At 46.4% G+C, this 22,500-nt stretch overlaps 1 protein-coding gene across 1 annotated transcript in view; it reads left to right on the forward strand.

Moving 5' to 3' along the window:
* LOC134459354 (protein shisa-8) overlaps positions 1 to 15,304 on the forward strand; it is a 126,303-nt gene extending 110,999 nt beyond the window's left edge. The window contains exon 4 of the mRNA XM_063211686.1: positions 14,736 to 15,304. Coding sequence (XP_063067756.1) covers positions 14,736 to 15,304 — 569 coding nt within the window. The remainder of the gene's footprint in view (positions 1 to 14,735) is intronic.
* Positions 15,305 to 22,500: the final 7,196 nt, after the last annotated feature.

Below are 22,500 nucleotides of genomic sequence, written 5' to 3' on the forward strand. Positions count from 1 at the left end.
GTTACACCTTTATAGCTTTTGAGCCCGGTAAAAGCCATGTTTGTTTGCTGTAGCCCCTTTATGCACGCCGTACCCCCAGTGGCATGCTGTAATAGTCATAGCCCTACTATGACACAACACAGGCCCCTCAGCAATGCACCACGACTTGGTCATTACCATACTGGTAACAACAAATTTATAAAGCCGTGTCTTGAGGGGTTAACCCATTAAGACACAATATTATGAATTTGCTGTTACCAGAATCACAATGACCAAGTCATAGTGCATTACTAAAGGCCCTGTGTTATGTCATAGTATTGTAGTGCTATGCTGTTTAACTTTTCAATGACTATTGCAGCATGCCACTGGAGGTACGGCATGCATTAAGGGGCTACCTGAAATCATACCCTATTGCTGTTTTTTTTGGGAAGTGGTTTTGTTATGAATTACAGTCAAGACATGCCTTACAGGGGCTTTAGTATTTGCTTTAGTAGTAGTGTCATGCACAACTGTTTTGTGCATTTTTGTAAACAGCAAAACTGATTTTGTAGCATTTTAATTTATTACAACCAGTGAATTCTGTATTTGGCATAAAAAAGATGTCTGCATACTAAGTTACAGTAACGGAATTGCACTCGATTATGTGGACAGAAGGACTTTGAAAGCTAGCAGCTTAGCTATGGCACAGCGCCATGCCAGCGAGGAGGCTGAGGGCAGGTGTAATTAAACATGGCGGCACCCTGAGATGCTAAAGAAATATAGCTCTAGCTGTGGTAATGACGCCCAGATCTGCTAGCCTCAGCTACTCGCTAAGCCTCAGCTTTTAATGGCCTGTGCTCATATAAGCAGCCGTATATCGAATACACACACAAATACAAATACAAATACACACACACTTATACTTGCATTTGCACAAATGCACACAAGTGCAGAGCACACGCCCACGCCCACGCGCACGTACACACACACACACACACACACACACACACATACACACACACATACACACACACACACACACACACACACACACACACACACACACACACACACACACACACACACACACACACACACACACACACACACACACACACACACACACATACACACATACATACACACATACATACACACACACATACACACATACACACACACTCCCCTGCCTTACAGTATAGCATAATCTTAACCTAAAGAGACATGTTGTATAACAACCAGAAACCAAGCTCAGTGAAGCACAGCTACGAGGTGGCATTTTGTGAGACTGGTTGGCTGCGTTTACAACCAACTCTGTCTGCCCCCTGAAACCAGCACTGCTCTACACAGCATTAGCGGGATGGAAGGGCCTTGCAAAAGTCCTTGGGAGGGCAGAGATTGAGTGGAATGGAGTTGGGTTGTGGTGTGTGTGTGTGTGTGTGTGTGTGTGTGTGTGTGTGTGTGTGTGTGTGTGTGTGTGTGTGTGTGTGTGTGTGTGTGTGTGTGTGTGTGTGTGTGTGTGTGTGTGTGTGTGTGTGTGTGTGTGTGTGTGTGTGTGTGTGTATGTGTGTGTGTGTGTGTGTGTGTGTGTGTATGTGTGTTTGTCCTAGTGTCTGTGTGTGCCTATGTGTGTGTGTGTGCGTGACTGTTTCTGTGCTGTGGATGGTGAGGCTTGGAGCCGGGGAGTGGGCCAACTCCACTGGCAGGTGAGGAGAGGAGAGGAGAGGAGAGGAGAGGAGAGGAGAGGAGAGGAGAGGAGAGGAGAGGAGAGGAGAGGAGAGGAGAGAAGAGGAGAGAAGGGGAGAGGAGAGGAGAGGAGAGGATAGGAGAGGAGAGGAGAGGAGAGGAGAGGAGAGGAGAGGAGAGAGAAGAGGAGAGAAGGGGAGAGGAGAGGAGAGGAGAGGAGAGGAGAGGAGAGGAGAGGAGAGAGGAGAGGAGAGGAGAGGAGAGGAGAGGAGTAGCAGCAGGCATTTTGGATGCAGCAGGCCGGCCGGGTGGGCGGCGCCATACTGTAGCTGCATCTTAATTAAAGCCAGAGCAGTGCAGTGCGGTGCCACGCTGCCTTCACGCCAGATCAGCTGGCCTGGCGCCGGCACCACAGGAAAGGTGGAGCATGGAGGTGATAAATTGACGGACAATAGAGGAGAGGAGAGGAGAGGAGAGGAGATGAGAGTAGAGGGTGATGGAGATTTGTAGTGATCAGAGGAGAGGAGAGGAGAGGAGAGGAGAGAAGAGGAGAGGCGAGGAGAGAGTGATGGAGAGGGTGATGGAGATGGGTGAAGTGATGAGAGGAGGCTGAAAGAAAAGGAGGGGTGGAGAGATGACCAGGAGAGAGGAGAGGTTAGGTGAGAGGAGTGGAGAAGAGGAAGCATGGTGGAAGCGAGAGATGTTTGGAGTGATGAGAGGAGGATGTGAGGAGAGGAGGGGAGAGTAAAGCAGTGGAGAGGAAACTTGGAGGAAGTAAGAGATGTTTAGAGAGAGGAGAGGAGAAGAGAGGAGAGGAGAGGAGAGGAGAGGAGAGGAGAGGAGAGGAGCAGGGAGGAGTGGAATGGAGAGGAGTGGAATGGAGAGGAGAGGAGAGAAGAGGAGAGGAGAGGGGAGGGGAGGAGAGGAAAGGAGAGGAGAGGAGAGGAGAGGAGAGGAGAGGAGAGGAGAGGAGAAAGAGAGGGACTGATGGAGAGGTGGATGAAAGAAGAGGTGGAGAGAGGAGGGGTGGAGAGAAGGTTATTAGGAAAATAAATAATAGGAGAGGTGCAATGATACTGTGGTCCTGTGGTGTGATGGGATTTGACCTGCTGGGTGAGCTGTGGTACTCATTCCTCTCATTTCCTGTCTGGCATGAGGGGAGTGCTGCGAGTGGTGTGGTGGTGGTGGTGGTGGTGGTGTGTGTGTGTGTGTGTGTGTGTGTGTGTGTGTGTGTGTGTGTGTGTGTGTGTGTGTGTGTGTGTGTGTGTGTGTGTGTGTGTGTGTGTGTGTGTGTGTGTGTGTGTGTGTGTGTGTGTGTGTGTGGCAGGGGGGGAGGGGTGTTCAGGAACTGTGCATGTACTGTATGTGTGTACGTATAAATGTATGTATGTGAGAGCATGCATTAAAATATACACTTTCATGCATTCGTGCATGTTTTTACGTAATCTAGACGTATTTACCATTGCCTTTAGCATACTAATAAAGGACCACTCCTAGCATGTGTCCTTCATCTTTGTTGATGTACAGCACATCCCCATTTCCTCTCCTCTCCTCTCCTCTCCTCTCCTCTCCTCTCCTCTCCTCTCCTCTCCTCTCCTCTCCTCTCCTCTTCCATCCATCCGTCTATCTATCTATCTATCCTCTCTACCACTTCTCTCTTACAGCATACTCCCCTTTGTTGTCTTTGCCAGGCCTGTCTTCTCTCCTCTCGTATCATCTGTCACTGAATGCCCAAGCAGGGCCGCTGACAGCTTTTGCTGGGCCCGGGACAAAGTAATCTGAAAGGTCCCCCCATCCAATACATACAATGTCAAGGGGACCCACTTCTGGGCCCCCTGTCTCCCTGGGCCTGGGACAACATACCTGTTTGTCCTCCCCTGTCGGCTGGCCTGGCCCGAGTCTGACTGGCCTTGAGAGGTGATGAATAAGTGAATTAGAAAGATAGCGTCCACTGCTCGACACCTCACCCAAGCCCACCAACAGGACGGACGACAAAGGGGTATATTGTCCCGGGCCCAGGGAGATAGGGGGCCTAAGATTGGGTCCCCATTACATTGTATGTATTGGGTAGGGGGCCCTTTCAGAGGACTTTGCCCTGGGCCCAGAACAAGAAGTCAGCGTCCACTGCTTGACACCTAAGCACACCTTGCGTCTTGCCAGGGGGATATCTCCTTGCTACAGTCTCTGTTTACCATTCTCGGTGCTTTCAACAGAAATGCATCAGAACAAAACAAGCAGCTTACAGTAAGTGTGAGCCGAGTAGAGGACATAAGGAGCCGGGGTTGAGGTGCGTGTCTGTGCGTGTGTGCATGCATGTGTGTGTGTGTGCGTGTGTGTGTGCATGTGTGTGTCTGTGCGTGTGCGTGTGTGTGTGTGTGTGTGTGTGTGTGTGGTGTGTGTGTGTGTGTGTGTGTGTGTGTGTGTGTGTGTGTGTGTGTGTGTGTGTGTTGTGTGTGTGTGTGTGTGTGCGTGTGTGCGTGTGTGTGTGTATGTGTGTGCGTGTGCGTGACTGTGTGCGTGCGTGCGTGTGTGCGTGCATGCATGTGCATATGCGTGCGTACGTACGCGTGTGCGCGCATGTGTGTGTGTTGTATGTGCATGCATATGCAAATGTGTGTATGTCGTTGAGCATGTGTGTGTGTGTGTGTGTGTGTGTGTGTGTGTGTGTGTGTGTGTGTGTGTGTGTGTGTGTGTGTGTGTGTGTGTGTGTGTGTGTGTGTGTGTGTGTCTGTGTACTGTATGTGTGTGTGTGTGCTTGATAATCCTTCTTACAGTGTTCGTCTCGGAGCTGGGATGCTAGCGTAGCTCCCACTCCTCAAGGCTTGGCTTTTCAGGAGCCCGTCATCATCTGCATAATAACCCTTTCTAAAAGCCTGCCTCTACTTCAAAAGACGCTGGATAGTAAAAAAAACAAAAAAACACACACACGCCAGTTGATTTGGCAATTTAAAAACCATTTCATTCCTGAATGGGATGTAATGTGTGGAGAGGAGGGACCCATTTTTCCAAAACTTTATTTTTTAAAGCATTTCAAGAAGGATGCATAAATGAATGGTGTACAATGGGGCAATTCAGGCCATGGCTGGCTACACTATAAGAGACGTTCATATTACCCGAATCTCGGTCAGTGCCCATCAATGAACTGAATGGTACAGTAAGTTTGACATAGCGGAACAAGTGCAGTCCCAGCATACTACTATGTATCCATCTTGTCCGTCCATCTGTCGACTGTCCCCAGTGTTCTGCTCATGTCCTTTTTTGAACCGTTTTGTGGCTGATGGGACAGGCTGTGGTGGTGTGGTTTCTGACAGTAGCCTACCAAAAAAACTAACATTGTCACATATTTGTGCTGGAGAAAGAATTGTACTTTGTAGCCTACATGAAAGAGAGATTGAATAGGAGCTTTTAGACTTTGGAATGAATTGAACTGCCTGCTTTGAGCTCTTTGAAAAGGTATTGCATTTAACACAATAAGGTCTAAAAAGAGCACAGCTAACTTTTAAGTTATTATAGAAAAAGAGTAAAAATGATAACAAAATAGTTGAGAACAATTATTCCATTTTATTTCTAGCCAATGAGCATATTTTCCATTCTGGGAGAGCAGTGTATGAGTTCATTAAAAAGGTACAGTATTATATTTGACACAATAAGAGTAAAATAGAGAGCAGCTAACTTTAATTCAAAGTTATTATCAGAGAAAGAAGAATACATAATACAAACAAAAATGTTTTGTCGTAATATTCCATTAGACTCCAATGGGCATCTTTTCCATTCTGGAAGAGGAGTGTACGTTTCCAAAGGCCACAGACACTTCCTTTAAAAATAAACTTAACGATCAGCACTCCCTACCCTTGCTGCATTAACTGTAGCTTGTATGTCCTTGTTTTGTATGTCTCCTTGGCAAATGGGGCATGTTAACCCATTAAGACATGGCTATTACCAGAATGGCAATGACAAGGTTACTAACCTGTGTTATGTCATAGTATTGTAGTGCCTTGGAGGTTAACTTTACAGAAGCCACTGGAGGTACGGCGTGCAGTAAGGGGCTGTAACTTGCGGTAGCATGCCATTAAGCCCTACTTGGATTGTTGTCTTAGCTGTGAACCCATATGAACCCATGCACCAACCCCTCAGTTGGGGTATTCAGATGGAGAGTTCGTCAGATGGTTTTACTCTTCTGGGTCACATGCTCTGTGCTCCACTCGCTGGACTGCACTGTCTCGTGGCAGCATCACGCCATGTTTTATCTTCCGTCCGTGTGTACAGTCAGTGTTTGTGCTGTAACACTAGGGGAGGTGGAGAGTTTTTTTAGCCACAGGCCTTCATAGGCATGAGACTTTGCTTTACATAATCATGCTCTATTTTTGTGCTGCTTGGTGAGAAATACAATGCAAGAGGAATTTTAATGAGATTTGGTGTAAAGGTGAGTGTGCATACTGTAGAGTATAATCTAGCATTTATGGTGTGAGGACACAGACTACAGACAACCAATATAATATAATATAACCAATGTAATATAATACATTATAATATCATATAATACAATATAATATATATATAATAAAACAATATTAATATTAAAATAGTACGATTATTTTAGTGGTCCTAGTATCTACTGTATGTGAGGACCAGCCCTGGCAGGGGACTCAGGTGGTTGTCGGTCTCTGCCTGCATTTCTTCCAAATTAAGTGAATGGGTTTCCCCCCAGTCTCTTCTGAGTTTTTTTTTTACCTAAAAACTTCAATCATATGAAACCTCTCTCCCCCGTAGCCACCAGGGGCCACATTTATCTTCCCTGATCCTTGTGATTTCATTCAAGCCTCTGTTTTTTTGTCTTTTAGTTTATGCCATTTTAGTAGTCTACTTTATTATTACTCGGCATACTTTGAGCCCAACTTTTGTGTTTTACTTGTCTTCTTTTTTAAATCAACCTATTCTATTTATTTCATTTTATTTAATTATTATTATTTTTAATATTGTTGTTTATCGTCGAACTGTTAAGCACATTGAGATGCATGTATTGTATGAATTGTGCTATAGAAATACAGACATCATTAACCCATTTTAGCCTAAGGCACCGACAAAGAACACCTGCTGAATGCCTTAGCCCTGAAGCAAATGAATTAAGTTGCATTTAAAAGCTAGGACCCTCGTTTGCATTAGAATGTGTTCATTCAGCTCTATCATACCCATGTTTTTATTTTTTTTTTAAAACCAAACATCTCAAGAGTCTGAATGCAGCGTATATGTCGCTCCAGGCGCCAAAGGTCAAACAACGTATACGCAGCATCAGGCTAAAATGGTGAAATGACCTAACTCCAAAAACTCTAATAGAGAGCACACATGGAGTAATTGTGACTACATACTGTAAGATGGGCTGAGGTGAGCAGACAGTACTGTAATGTAATAGCTACTATATACTGGGCAGCTGGTTCATTACGATCTCCCTGGGAGGCTCCGCAACAGAAAGACTCCATTAGCCATGTTCCTCAGTCATGCTACCGCACAGCACACCACATCCTGCACCCTGCTGACACGCACACACACGCACGCACGCACGCACGCACGCACGCACGCACGCACGCACGCACGCACGCACGCACACACACACACACACATGCACGCGCACACACACACTGACACATATACGTACATGCACATGCACATGCACAGAGATTGCACCCATATTAGCCCATATTTGACAGCATGGAGAAAAAGATAACAAAATACAGACAGATGAAAAGGAGAGGAGAGAGAGAGTTTTAACACGCCTTTATTGAACTATTACCTTAATCGCTCACTGCGTTACATCATCATAGCAAAATGTTGAAGAGATGACAAGAGACAAAATAAATCCTTCAATCTAGTCTAATCATCAAAGCAAAATATCCATTTCCTTCAACATCCAAAATGCCTTTTTCATCCCCTGATGGAGCGAGAGAGAGAGAGAGAGAGAGAGAGAGAGAGAGAGAGAGAGAGAGAGAGAGAGAGAGAGAGAGAGAGAGAGAGAGAGAGAGAGAGAGAAAGAGGCTGAAAGACAGACGGACAGATAGACAGACAGGGTTCCATGTCACTGAACAGCCCATTAGTCCCACAATTTACCGCTGTTATCAGTCTTTAAAAAGACCCATTAGCCCGACATCCCATTAGTCCGACCACACATGTAAAACTATGCCCAAAACCAAAACAATTCCTACCCCTAAATGTTAGTAAAGGCATGTTTTTGCGTGTGTATTTTTTGTCTGAAAAGACGTGTCCACTTGTACCCCAGTAGTCTGAGTGTTGCGCACATCTGTCGAACCAATGGCATGTTGGACCAGTGGGATTCTTGTTACTTAGGCTTATTGGTGGACTAATGAGCTGTCTGTCTAAGGGGTCTGACACACCAAGGCGGTAAAGCGGCGCGGAACGGCCACGGTTTTTACCGGCGTCAGTGAAAATACATTGAAACCTATCTGTCCTTACACACCAACCGGCGGTAGTCGGGCGTCTGCGGCGCGGGAGCCGGCTCCGCGCCGCGCTGCATTTGGAAAATAGAACTCGAGCGTATTTTTCACGCCGGCGACCGGCGGTGTCTCATTCAAATGAATGGCAAAGTAGCATGCTAACTTTAGCTGTGGGGAGAGTTTTGAATAGGACTGGCCGCGCACGCCGACGCTGTCAGTGTGCAAGGCAGAGAAAAGCACGCCTGCCAAAACTAAGCAGAAAGACCGCGTTCGTCCCGTGGCCGTTCCGTTCCGCCTTGGTATGTTTTGGCCCTAATGGGTCGACCCCGAAAGACACATAGCATTTGCAGGGAGCAGGGAGTGAGACCGAGCAACAAGGCTGGAGCTAGGCAGACATACCCATGGTTTTGATCTACAGCGAAGGAGAGCTGGATCAAACATCATCTAAGAGAGAAAGATATCCAATGCAAAGGAGTGTGCTCAAAATTCGGTCTCCTAAGGGGGCGTTGTCCCTCCTTCTTCTCTTTTCGTGGTGTTTGCACAAGACGTGTGCTACCGCCATCTACAGCGCTAAGGGGACTCCATTTATTCTCAACCTCAAGACTCCGAAGGTCTCCTAATCGAAGGTCTCCTAAAGGGGCGTTCACCGGACGTAAAGTGGATACCGGAAAATAACCCGCCTGATTTATCTCTCTCTCATATACGATTCTCTGGCTGGATGTAAAGACAGCAGTCCAATGTTGAAACACACCCACACCACGCCTCTTTACCCAGCCACCCTCTGTTCTCCCCAGCTCATGGGGGAAAGCAAAATAGAGACGCAGAGGTCTGGGATTGTGGCGCAGTAAAACCTGCAGTGTTAATTCAACACTTCGGTGTCAATGTGTAACACTGTTCTATGGAAAGGCCGGACACTAGGTATGAAAAGCCTTTATTACAACATGGCTATTTGAGATAAAAAAAGACCTATGAGAAACAACCTATTACCTTTTTATGGACAGCAGCTTTTAAAGGAAAAGTCCACCCTTTTTGGACTTTCACATATTTGCAGTATTTCCAAGCATTATTCATGAATGTGCATATCATTTTCATCCATGTGTTTGCATTGCGTAGTCTGTAGCCAAATTAAGCGTAGCAGCGCAAGTCTATGGGAGCAAACAAAACATCAAACGTATTTATAAACGACTTTCAAATCAATGTAAAATTCCCCAGAGTGCAAAACAGCTATTTAGTCCCATCCTGTGTTCACTTGTGGCTTGATGCTAATCCTCCCATTTACTTGCGGTGATTATGCTAAGCTATGCTAATAATTCTGATACCAATAAATCTAAGTACTGAAAACACTCAGAAGAAAATTCTATGCACATTCATGAACATTGCTTGGAAATACTGAAAATATCTAAAAAACTCAAAAAGGGTGGACTGTTCCTTTAATAGTGTTGTAGTTGAATTAACACTGCAATATCTTATGTGTGGGAGTGGGATGGGCTGTATTTAATCTCCTGGGGGCTGGGGGGGGTGTTGTGTTGTATGGTAGGGGTGGATGAATGGAGAATAAAAAACGCATCCAGGCTACAAAACAGTGAGCTGAACAAGGTTGTTAGAGTCTGAAGGCGATGGGGTTGGTGGGTCTGGTGGGTCTGGCGGGGATGGTGGGGCTGGCGGCTCTGACCTCACACAGCAACACTCACAGCGGCAGCACTAATCCTCCCTGACGGGCCCCAACAGCTCTATTTTTACCCCCGTTAGACACCACCACCACGGCCAGCATCAGCATCAGCATCAGCACCAGCACCACTCCTACTGTACCAAGACACTGCCATACACTACAGTATAGCCGTCAGTATAGCTCTCTTCTTCTCTTCTTCTCTTCTTCTTTTCCTGTTCTCTTTTCTTTTCTTCTCTTCTCTTCTCTTCTCTTCTCTTCTCTTCTCTTCTCTTCTCTTCTCTTCTCTTCTCTTTTTTCTATTTTACCCCATCTATAGCCTAGTAAACTAGCCCCACCCGCCAGCGGCCAAAATTATTTTTTGCAGGAGACTTTTTTTGATAAGTTTTGAATCTTTGGATGCAAAGTGGACAGGGTTCTGAGGGAGTGACGACAAAGCGTTCCCTTCTCTTCTTCACCCCCTTCTCATTCAGCATCAGCACCAGGATTTGGGCTATCTTACACTAACATTGCATTACATTACATTACACTTCCCCTAGCACAGGCTTTTGTCCATAGTGACTCACAAATCAAGCAGCAACAGTTAAGCTGTGAGCAGCAACAGGCTAAGCAGTTGCATACTGACAGACCAGAGTGCTAGCAGTTGCTGACAGGTTCCCCCGCCCACTCTGCTCAGGGTGATGAGATGAGAGCAGGAGCATCACAGAGCATCACAGAGGCAGAGGAAGAGGCAAAGGCATGGGGGAGAAGAAGAGGCGGAGGGAGAGGAAGAGGAAGATGTAAAGACAGAGGCAGAGGAAGAGGAGGAGGGAGAGGAAGAGGAAGATGTAAAGACAGAGGCAGAGGAAGAGGAGGAGGGAGAGGAAGAGGAGGAGGGAGGGGGAGAGGCAGAGAAAGAGGCAGAGGGAGAGGAAGAGGAGGAGGCGGAGGGAGAGGAAGATGAAGATGAAGATGAAGAGGTAGAGGAAGAGGCAGAGGAAAAGGCAGAGGGAGGGGGAGAGACAGAGGCAGAGCGGGAGAGGGAGGGGGAGATGAAGAGGCAGGGAGAGGCAGAGGCAGAGGCAGAGGCAGAGGCAGAGGCAGAGGCAGAGGCAGAGGCAGAGGCAGAGGCAGCTTCTCCTCATTCATCTCCTGTCAGACCACTGGGTGTGGAGTAGAAGCTCCGGTACTACTGTAGTAAGCTGCATATCCACACAAGGTGGCCTGCAGTGTCACTCTCAGTGTCAGTTCAACACAGAGAGTAAAATATCAAACAACACTCTTAAGTGTCAAAAGAGCATTGGGATATTTACAGTGTGTACGTGCAGCCTGCTGAGGAGGACACTAGCCAAAACATGTCACAGTGTGTTAGTGTTGTGTGCCTAACACAGCCATGTCTCAGCGGCTTTGGGTGGTGGTGGGCACTGTTGCCATAAGACGGTCAAAAATTTGGACTCAAAACCGCTTTTTGTACACCTTGTTCCCTTGGTTTTTTGTGATATTATAGTACACTATAGTACATATTACCCATATTATAGTACATTATAGTACATATTACCCATATCGTACTTACTTAGTTAACATAGTGATTTGCCCACTAGTTTGTCTGTGTGTCAAGTTGGCACGTCACCATTGGCTAGGGGGTTATTTGTAGTTAAAGTTGCTTTATATGTTTCTCTGGTATATATTACTGTCAGTATGTGTAAAAGGCAGACGGGCAGCATAGAGCTTATCGTAGTGACCAGGGCTGTAGTGGTCAAATTAGAGGTGGGTAAACTATGAATTTTTTGATCAGACAGACCGTGACGTGACGCGACGCGACGCGTGTATCGGTGTATCTGTGTATCTACAGGTATGAAAATGGGTATGAGGCCAGGCATGATAGTAGGCCTATAAAGTATCGGTATCAACGCATCCAAAATGGTCATTTGTTTAAAAGCCACTAGAACTTTTTGGCATGCACATTCATTTGTCTACTATAAATGACAATTAAAATCTCTTCAGTTAGGCCTATAGGCCTATCACATAATTTGTGTGATCATATGATGCAGAGTGTGCCTTTGCTACAATCCTAGATAGTAGGCCTAACACCTATATTGGAGTAGCTCAACAGCATAACAATGCAGCTCAATTTCATAGGCCTATTCCACTTTCTGCATTAGGTTTTTAAAAATAGATTCACCATCATGTACTGTAGGCCCATCTCAGCCATTCCCCACAAAGATGAATGGCATTAGGCTATAACATTGGAAACTAAATATAAAAAACACAGCATTTGTGGTTTTCAACTGAATTGATAATGAAGTGCTATTAGGCTACATTTTAGGCTTATATTTTTATAAGACACCTCACAATTTACCCCACCACCATCAACCATTAGGCCTACTTAGCTAGGCTAGGGCCTACTTGTAGTGGCATGGTGCTCATAGATTAGCAATAGGCACTGCAGCCATTAAGAGAGGAACTGGAGTTTTACCTACCATTCATAAGCTAACCCATACAGCGTTATCAATAACTGCAAAGGAAATAGACAGAAGAAGCTGATGAAGAAGAAGCTTATAATTTCTTTACTCAGGAATGAGTCCTTCTAGCTCTGAGAAATTGCTTTTGCAAATAACTTGGACATGTCAGATCATGAAATATTTTTTAGGCTAAGTCTTGTGACAAGGTGTAACAAAACTTGTACCTCCCTAAATGATGGATTTGGTGGTGTTACTAGGCTTACTCCTGTGTTAGGTTACTTTCATACCTGGCTTCACACGCGGGATTTTTTCCCCAACTCCACCGCGAACGTGCATTTGCGTTTCTATCGGCATTGCCGTCCGTAGAACCGGCGGGCAGATGCGCTTTCGCTTGTAAACATGGGGCGCACTGGCTTGTCCCCTACTTCTTTCGGACAAACGTTGCGGAGTGGCTAGATTTGATGAGAAGGGCGTGACTAATTTGCGAACGGTAGAGAGAAACCTGGAGTGGATGAAAATGATTCCTACTAAAGCGTTAAGTATGTTCAACAATATTTTTTAAATGACACCAAATTTATTTTTGATTATTCCAACGGCAGATCACAAGGCGCAGGGAACTTTGACGTGCGTAATTGCCATTAAGAGCTGCGTAAACGCTATTTAGAGGTGGGTAAACGCTATTTAGAGGTGGGTAAACGCTATTTCCTAAATTCCAGAGGTGCGTAAACGGCGTTTACGTGCGTTTACCCTCCACTACAGCCCTGGTAGTGACAGTGGAGATGGGGGCTTTTGAGGACAACATGCTTCAAAGATGAGTGAAATCACTAAAGTTTGACTACCCTACTACTGCTGTGCCTATTCCACAATGAATTCATTTCTTATGTGTGTAGACAGTTATAGGAATACTAATGATGTGATTGTAAAATGACAAAATGGAAAAGATGTCATCATGCATATTTCCAGTTATCGTGATAGTTAAAATTCAAATGCATGGTATTTATATATGGATCTGTGCTGGATGGGTGGGGAGGGAGGTGACATAAAAGCATGACATAACTGACAAGATGCCTTGGTATATGAACCATTAAAGAGCTTTGGTGGTGATGAGTGTGTGCCTATGTGTGTGTGTGTGTGTGTGCGTGCGTGCGTGCGTGTGTGTGTGTGTGTGTGTGTGCGTGCGTGCGTGCGTGCGTGCGTGCGTGCGTGCGTGCGTGCGTGCGTGTGTGTGTGTGTGTGTGTGTGTGTACTGGATTATGTTTGCCGGTGATGAGGAAGTGTTTTCTTGATGTATTCTGGGCTTCGCCCAATACTTATTTAATATGAACATACATCATTTCCTAAAAGCTGCGGTAGAAGACATTGTAGTGTCTGTAATGAAGGCCAGCCTGCTGTTTTTTCCATTTTTTCGAATCTAATATGAGGACGTAGTAGAGGTAAATTACCCTAAAGATAGGCCTTCTGTCTTGCATACACACTCACGCACGCACTCACACACTCACGCACGCACACACTCACGCACACTCACGCACACTCATGCACACTCACGCACACGCATGCACGCACGCACTCACTCACTCACTCACGCACTCACGCACGCACGCACGCACACACACACTCACGCACGCACGCACGCACGCACCCACGCACCCAAACAAACAGCCACACGCACACATATGTATATATCTTCATAATGAAAGTATGAAAACATGTCCAAGGTCGGCGGCACACCTCGTTTTCCCTCGATGACATACATCCTTTTTGAAACAGATGAAGGCTGTTTGGATGAGGTGTTCGTGATTACACACCAGCATGAAAGATAGCACAATCCTTCATCGCTACCAAGGACAAGAATGTCCCAAACCAAACAGCCCAAGTAGAAGCTCTATAATCTGTTTTTCATGGTTCTATATCTGACAAAACACAGTCCTTTACCATACCATATGCAGTCCTTTACCTTAGACGATGACTTTTTAATACATATTGGACATCTCCACATGGTGTGGATGCAGTTGCATTACCATGTGTCAAGTGTCACATAACATGTTTGCTATAATGTTGGAAAGGTTAATGGAACTGATCTTGAGCCACATTATACACATTTCAACTCTAACCGTAGATTTTCAAATAAGATGTCTTTTATACAGTTTGTAATGTAAATCAGTGTCAGTCGGTGACTGACTGTGGTTGAAAGTCTGTGCTGAATTAAGGATCATTTTCTATTCTATTCTATTCTATTCTATTCTATTCTATTCTATTCTATTCTATTCTATTCTATTCTACTCTATTCTACAAAGTATTGTATTCTATTCTATTCTGTTGTATTCCATTCTATTCTATTCTATTCTATTCTATTCTATTCTATTCTATTCTATTCTATCCTATTCTACAAAGTATTCTATTCTATTCTATTCCATTCTATTCCATTCTATTCTATTCTATTCTATTCTATTCTATTCTATTCTATTCTAGTCTTTTGTATGTTATTCTGTTCCATTGACTTGACATGTTTCTCTTCCCTGTCTGTATGTGTGTCTGCAGAGACGGGCCCCCGTGACTACTACAAGAGCTACCCCATGATGGACTACAACCCTCGGCAGACCTCCAGCCCGCCCACCTTCCAGCCCATCGCCTTCCACCCCAAGGACAAGCCCTTCCTGCCGCCGCCAGACATCCACGCCCCGCTGGCCATCACCGCCGCCACGGCCGCCGTGCTGCCCAAGCCCAAGATCTCCAAGACCAACACGCACCCGCTCACCTCCGCCTCCGCCTTCAAAGTGTGGGACCCCAGCAAGAGCCACATGCCGCAGCACCCCCAGGCGGTGCACGTGGGGCCCCCTCTGCAGGCGCTGGCGGCCCTGCAGGCCCAGCAGCAGATGGGGGTGGGGATGGGCATGGGGGTGGGCATGGGGCATCATATGGGGCAGCCCATGAGGCGGCAGCCCCCGCTTCCTCCCGGTCCGGGAGGAGTCTTCACGAACAAGAGGCAGTTCAGCATCGAGACGCTGCCCGAGCTGTTCACGCAGCCCCTGGGCTACGGACAGAGCCCGCACCTGCACGCCAAGCACAAGGGGCTGCCCACCAACAGCAAGACGGAGGTCACGGTCTGAGAGCTTGAGAGATAAAAAAAGGAAAGAGATGAGAGAGAGAATGACAGGAAACAAGAGAGAGAGCGAGAGCCTGGATGAGAGCCAAGAGGAGATACATGAAAGAAGAAAGAGAGAGAAGGGAGGGGGGAGAAGCTTGTTGTCTTTCTAACAGCAAGTTGAGCAGCACATGTTGGGTATGTCGTGCCAGAGCACACTCACCAGAGCAGGCATCTCTCCACTGCTCCATTAGCCAGTGGTGGACCCACATGCCTCCCCACATCTGCCCTGTCCTGTCCTGGCCTGGCCTGCCTGTGTCCCCACCCCAAAGCCGACCACCTGACCACCCCAACCCCTGCAGCGCTGCCCTCTGGAGCCATCACTGCTCCCTCAAACCTCCATTCACAGCAACCCCATCGCCGTGTATTGTCGTGCTGACAGGGTAGCACAGGCAATGGAACGCACGGCACAGAGATGCACGCACACACACAGCCTAACACGTGAGAGAACAACACACATGAACACAAACACGCGCTCATGTGCATGTGCGTGTAGACACACACACACACACACACACACACACACACACACACACACACACACACACACACACACACACACACACACACACACACACACACACACACACACACACACACAGTACACACACACACACTCAGTGCACACACACAGTACAGACACAAACAAACACAGAGCCATGTGGAGACCCCTGGAGGATTCATGTCAGGCAGCCTGGACAATACTGCTGGGATGTCAGCTCTCATCACCCCGTACCCACAGAGGAGTGAGAGATCATCCTGACAAAACTGGACTAGAGAGAGGGAGAGAGAGAGAGGGAGATGAGGGGATGAGGAGAGCAGACGAGAGGATGAGGGGAAAAAAGAGCAGAAGGGAGGAGAGAAAACACACCTTGATTTTTTAGTGTGTGCTTTGCACGCTTGTTTTTTTTAATTATTATTCTAACCTGCGGCAAGAATATGCAAGGAGAGCTCGTGTGTCACAGCCAATTCCCCCTACCATCCCCCGACGCACACATGCACACACATGCACACACATACGCACACATACAGACACACACACACGCATACGCACATGCACACGCACATGCACATGCACACGCACACGCACACGCACACGCACACGCACACGCACACCCACAGCCCAACCTTTATGTCTTTGTGGAGCCCTTCCTATCTTTGTGGGGGCCTTCCATTCACATTAACCCTAACAAAAGCTAAAGAATGCTAAACCGTGCCCAAAACATAACAATCCCTAAAACTAAGCTGTCAGTGTTTTACACTTTTACTTTTACCAGTAACAACAAAACTACCCCAGCTACTACCCCCAGGGGTCAAAACATGTGGGGTCCAGGATTTGGGCCCCACATGGAGCGAGGGCCCCAGCATGTGCTCTAATAGCAGTGGCCTCACAAAGGTAGATTGGTGCAACACACACACACACACACACACACACACACACACACACACACACACACACACACACACACACACACACACACACACACACACACACACACACACACACACACACACATGACTGTGCTTCCCAGGGGGTCCAAAGGGGCTGTCTGTACTGGTACTGTTGTGCTATGGAGAGATGGGGGGGGGTGGGGGTCTATGACGCAGACAGGGAGCTGGGCCAACAGAAAACCCAGTCAGTGCAATAGGTGTGGCAGTAGTCCCCAAGGATGAGGAGGAGGAGGAACAATAACTACCAGGCCACAGCACTGCACTGCACACCTCACCGAGTTATTTTAAGGGTCTTCCTTTTTATTCATAACTCACCCCACCTCTCTCTCTCTCTCTCTCTCTCTCTCTCTCTCTCTCTCTCTCTCTCTCTCTCTCTCTCTCTCTCTCTCTCTCTCTCTCTCTCTCCACCACATCCTCCCAAGATACATCAACCGGAGAGACAGACAGGACGTAGGCAAGTGGCTAACCTTGCTTGTACTGCCAGAGGGCATTTCAAGGACATTATGCGAATGCTATGCCAGCGGTGTACCCGCACTAAAGGCGTGGCATGGCATAGAGACAATGGGCGCCTCAGGGGCACAAGGCACTAGGAGTATGAGGTAAATAGATAGACGGAGTGAACCACATAGAAAAAATGTCTCGTCTCAAAAACTTTTGGAGATATTTTTAAGTGATTAAGTAGTTGCTGACAAACCAGATCTCGAGTCTTCTGGAGTCTATTTCTTTTAAAAACACATTAAGCTGTGAAACAACACAAGAATACAAATTGTGTCATTATCCCCGTTAATGTCGCCATACACATTAATCAACATTCAGTGACTGTTTGGAATGACGCATGCAAGCTTTAGTATTCCACGAATGCTTCTTCATTCCCAAATTGAATTTTGGTTGACCAATGATGTATGGCTGGGTGTTTTGATGATCAGATTGAGAGTGGAAAAGATTCTTTTTTTGCGGATGGCCACATCACTCCATCTTTAACAATTCAAATGATTCATTGGTGATGTCTCTTGGCATGCCCAGCAGTTGATGAAAACACCATTTTTTGCATGGTAAACAAGGGAGTCTCTCTCACTGCAAGCGTTTGTTTTTCTTTCCTCTGTGGTGCTCTGAAAACAGGCCACATATGCACAAGACTAATTTGCGTTTGCTTATCACGCCATGAAGATGTCCTCTGTGCTACAGAGGGAGAGGTAGTGAGAGCACATATGAGCAATAGAGACTGTTTTCCTCTTTTTTTACCCGCTCTAAATGGAGTTGTGAAGTGGTTGCTAAGCGATGGCCATCCCTAAAGGCTCACAAGGCCGTTTCGTCACTCCCCAGGTCCGCTCTGTCTTTCCGCCAGTGCCAGGAATGAAGGATGATGCCGGGCTCAACTGCCTGGCCAACACGCACACACACACGCACACACGCACACACGCACACACACACGCACACTCACAAACACACACACACACGCACACACACACATACCACCACCACCACCACCCCCCCTCAGTGTGGAGCTCTAAGTGAGCATCTCTCTCCTGGTGTGCCTAAGCTGCATGTCCCTAACTCCGCCGTGTGTGTGGGGGGGGCTGGATAGGAGGGAGGGTGAGTTTGGACCAGCTTGCTTAATTAATAACAGCCCCGTTGTCAGCAGCGGCACACTCCCAACAACCAACTCGCTCTCCCTCAGCTTTGCATAATCCAAAAGGGCTCCACAACCAAACAGCGAGCGTCTCTCCAGTGAACATCTCCCCTCCCAGAATGTCTCCGTAGGCTCCTACCTTTGAGTACACAGACTGACCCTGAACTGGATTTGGCTTGGCAACTAATTGAAAAGGAAAAAAGAAAGAAAAGAAATCATAAAAGAAGAAAATTAATAAAGGAAAACTAGGACTGCCATTGAACACGACATTGAAAAAAAATAATGGTTGGTTGCTTAAGAATTCTTATTGATGCCGAGTACAAGGATGCGTTTTTTGCCCCTCTTCTTACGTTGTGTGTCAACATAGGCCGATGCATATTCATGTCCCAGGAGGTCTTGGATGTAGGCTGCAGTTGTTTGTGGTTTTCACTGTGCTCCATTACAAGAGAATGTGCATGTTTCTTTCATGAGAAATGGAGGAGCGGTCGTGGCATGAACACAGATGTATCAAGAGCAGGAGAGGGAAAAGAGACATTAATATGCTCCATTTTCATTTATGGAAGAAAGGAGCAGCAATTGGCCCACGACGGACCCCCCTTCAAATACGCACCACCTCCTCCTCACAACACAAGAACCTGTCGATCACACTTTTCCCCCACCGCCATCCATCTATCTCCCCCTCTTTTGCTTTCGCTCTCAATCACATGGCTAAGTGTTCAAGGACGTTAGAGGGTCACAGAGGTTTCCATAGCAATAAGGCCCTCATCGATCCGGTCGCTCCCCAGGACCCGCCCGAGTGCTCTGGCAAATTGCTCCGCAGGTCATGGCGGCAAAAGGGTTGAGCTGAGAGCACACTGAAGAAATCTCTCCCTTGGGCCTCGAGGGGCTGATGCCCCCATGAGGCGTGGGAACTGATCCCAGAACAGAGAAAGACTCTGAAGGAAGCGGCCTGATTTATTGGTTCGTGGTGGTGGACAACTGAAAATACCCAGGACCCCTTTCAGGACCTCATCAAGGTGTTCCATCAGGACGATGAGCTGGCGAAATATAAGCAGGAGTCCCTGCCGTGTGCAGTGATCATTGCCACTTCCAGAAACAGAAGTAGCTCTTTCTCTCTCTCTCCCCCTCTCACTTGTATTGCTCTCTCTGTCTCTCCTTTTTTTTCTTGGCAGCAGTGTTTTGGAATAAGACTGTCTTGAAGGAGGACCATATGAAAGAGCTGGAAGAGGAGAATAAAAGGTTATTGAGTTACTCACGCCTCGCCCAGCACAGCAGCTGTGCTGTTCCTTCTCTCACTCTCATTCTCACTCTGCGTGAGGTGGTCTGAAAGTGTGCAAGGACATCATAATGATGACAGATTTTTCATGCGGGGTGGGAAAGAAGCCTCATGTCTTGGTCAGCATAGCCAATGGTCTCCCAGGAAGGGATGGTGAGTCTGTGGATGTTCTGAAGGTGTGCCCACCTGCATGCCAGTGCGTCTGTCAGAAACGAACCCGTTCAGTAGTCGTCTTTGCTACCTTACATGATTTCATATGATGGAGGAATGGGATTGGCTGGGAGGTAAAATATTGCTTCTCCTGGCTGCTCCTTGTGCTCTCTACCTCTCTCTCTCTCTCTCTCTCTCTTGCTTCTCGAATGGCCAGAGGATTGCAGATCAGCTGAAACAGCAACACTTTGTTCTGGCTGTGACCTTCTCCAGGCCAGGCAAGGAGGCCTATAGAGACTTGGTGAGTTGAGAGAGAAACGGTAAAACATGTTGGTGTGAATCAGTTTTGTTTGGACTGATTCAAGACCAATTCATGTCGTTCGCAGAACTCTTGGAGCGATTAGCTATGACCCTAATGAGGAGGTAGGGAGGAGGAACATTTCTGTCCAAGGCAGTGTAAAAGACACTAACTTCTTAATGACCTTATCCATTTCTAGGATAGGCACAGGACCAAATAAAAGACCAAACAGGAATCACAAGAGATTGAGTACACGCATATCTCTGTGGATGACGCAGAGACTTCTGGCACGCACTGTACATGCATATAATATTCACACATTTGTTTCCTGATGTGTCAAAGGACTGTGGGACATCAGAGAGGCGTGCTTACTCAATCTCTAGTGATTATGTCTGTATATGTCACCCCGACAAGAGCTAAATGACTGTTCTTTGTAGGACTTTTTTCTGGTGAGCACAAGTATTCTACCTGCGTTTTCTGAATGCAACCAGGTAGACATACTTGTGGTCCGTCTACAGCAATATACTGTGTATCAAATTCTTGTTTATTTGTTTGTTTGTTTTTCTTTTTCTTTTTTTGTACTGTATTGGTATTTCAGGTCGTGTCAAACATGTAGCATTTGACACCGGCCAACCAGTGACGTGCTTCCAACTGTTGATGCACTTACACAGCCCCCATGTTCTTCCCCTCCTTTACGATGTCTTGCTGTGTGACGCTTGCGCTCTGCCATGGACTGACCATGGATCTGTATGGTTAGACACGCTCATATAGTGACATTTAAAACAAAAACAAAAAAATTGCATTGTACTCAAGTGCTTGGGCAACTCGTTAGTTAGATTTGTAAGTTGTGTACAGTGTAAATCTGCAAAACCACACGTTCGTTCCATTCGTTTCAGTGGTACCTTTTGAACGCAACGTACTCATGTACCCATATAGACGGTACCACTTTTGTCATTCAGTGCTAAACTTTGTTGAATATCTGTTTTTTATGAGGGCTTTTTTATAAGAAGTAAACAAAACCCATACCCAAAACACCCACAGAAATTTGCTAATTCCATTTGAGCTCCCAAAGCAAGACTGCATCCCTCGTGTCATGGTGCCAGAAGCTGCCAGGGTCATCCAGATTGGCATGTCCAAATTAATTCCCTCAGACACGGCTCTGATTTCAGCCCGAGAGGCTACAGCGAGTAGTTAGCTGGCACAAGCTTTAGACCTTGGGAGAGTGTGAGGCGTTCTGACACCCTGCAAGGCAAAAAAAAAGGGCAGCGGCTTTCTCCGTCCGAGTCTCTGTTTCTCCCTGCCCACCCCACCCCAACCCAGCCTCTTGTGCTATGAGGAACTTTGGCTTCCAGTGTGTGGGAGGTGGGTAATGCTAGCTTGGCAAAAACAAACAAGTCGTAAAAATCACCGACCCCTTAAAAGGTTTTTTCTTCTGTCTTTTTTATGCATTTCACCTCTGGTGAGCTTCAGAGGAAGAAAAAAATAACCCAGAGACGAAATTAAGAGCCCCACATTTGCAGATATGCCCAGACTGCAGCTTTTAGGGACCAAGTCTTTAAAAAAAAAAACACTAGATGAAAAATAAATGCACTGCTGACATGAACCAGTACACGTGCAGGAACATCTTAATGCAGAACACAGATTTGAAAAAAGATAATCATGCTCCGTCATCAGAGTGCATCTTAAATATGAATAACATGCTCAAGATATATATGTTGCACATGTTTAGGGTCGTGTGCGAACACTTACATAAATATTGGTGCAGAAATGCCATGTCTCTGCATGTTTGTCTTCATGTGATAGGGCTACGACTGAGGAGAGTTTGTCTCACATAAAGCATTAAATATATATCCTGTAACAGGTATTTTGTTCTTTTCTTTTTCTTTTTTTGTTTACATGTGCAGATGAATAAAAATAAAGCATTGATCAGGGTAAAGAGATGAGCAAAAAAAGTGTTTAGCATATGATGTTTGAAAACGTGTATGTGATATGATTCTATGAAATATAAGAGCCTATGTTTACACACCTCTCACAAGCGCACATTCAAACACACACACACACACACACACACACACACACACACACACACACACACACACACACACACACACACACACACACACACACACACACACACACACACAACACACACACACACACACACACACACACACACACACACACACACACACACACACACACACACACACACACACACACACACACACACACACACACACACACACACACACACACACACACACACACACACACACACACACACTCAGAGAGTGAGAGAGAGGGGGAGTGCAAAGCCATGTTTAAAAAGATGAAGCAAATGACTAGAGGGGTAAA

The sequence above is a fragment of the Engraulis encrasicolus genome, chromosome 2 (assembly GCF_034702125.1).
Source record: "Engraulis encrasicolus isolate BLACKSEA-1 chromosome 2, IST_EnEncr_1.0, whole genome shotgun sequence".
Taxonomy (NCBI): domain Eukaryota; kingdom Metazoa; phylum Chordata; class Actinopteri; order Clupeiformes; family Engraulidae; genus Engraulis; species Engraulis encrasicolus.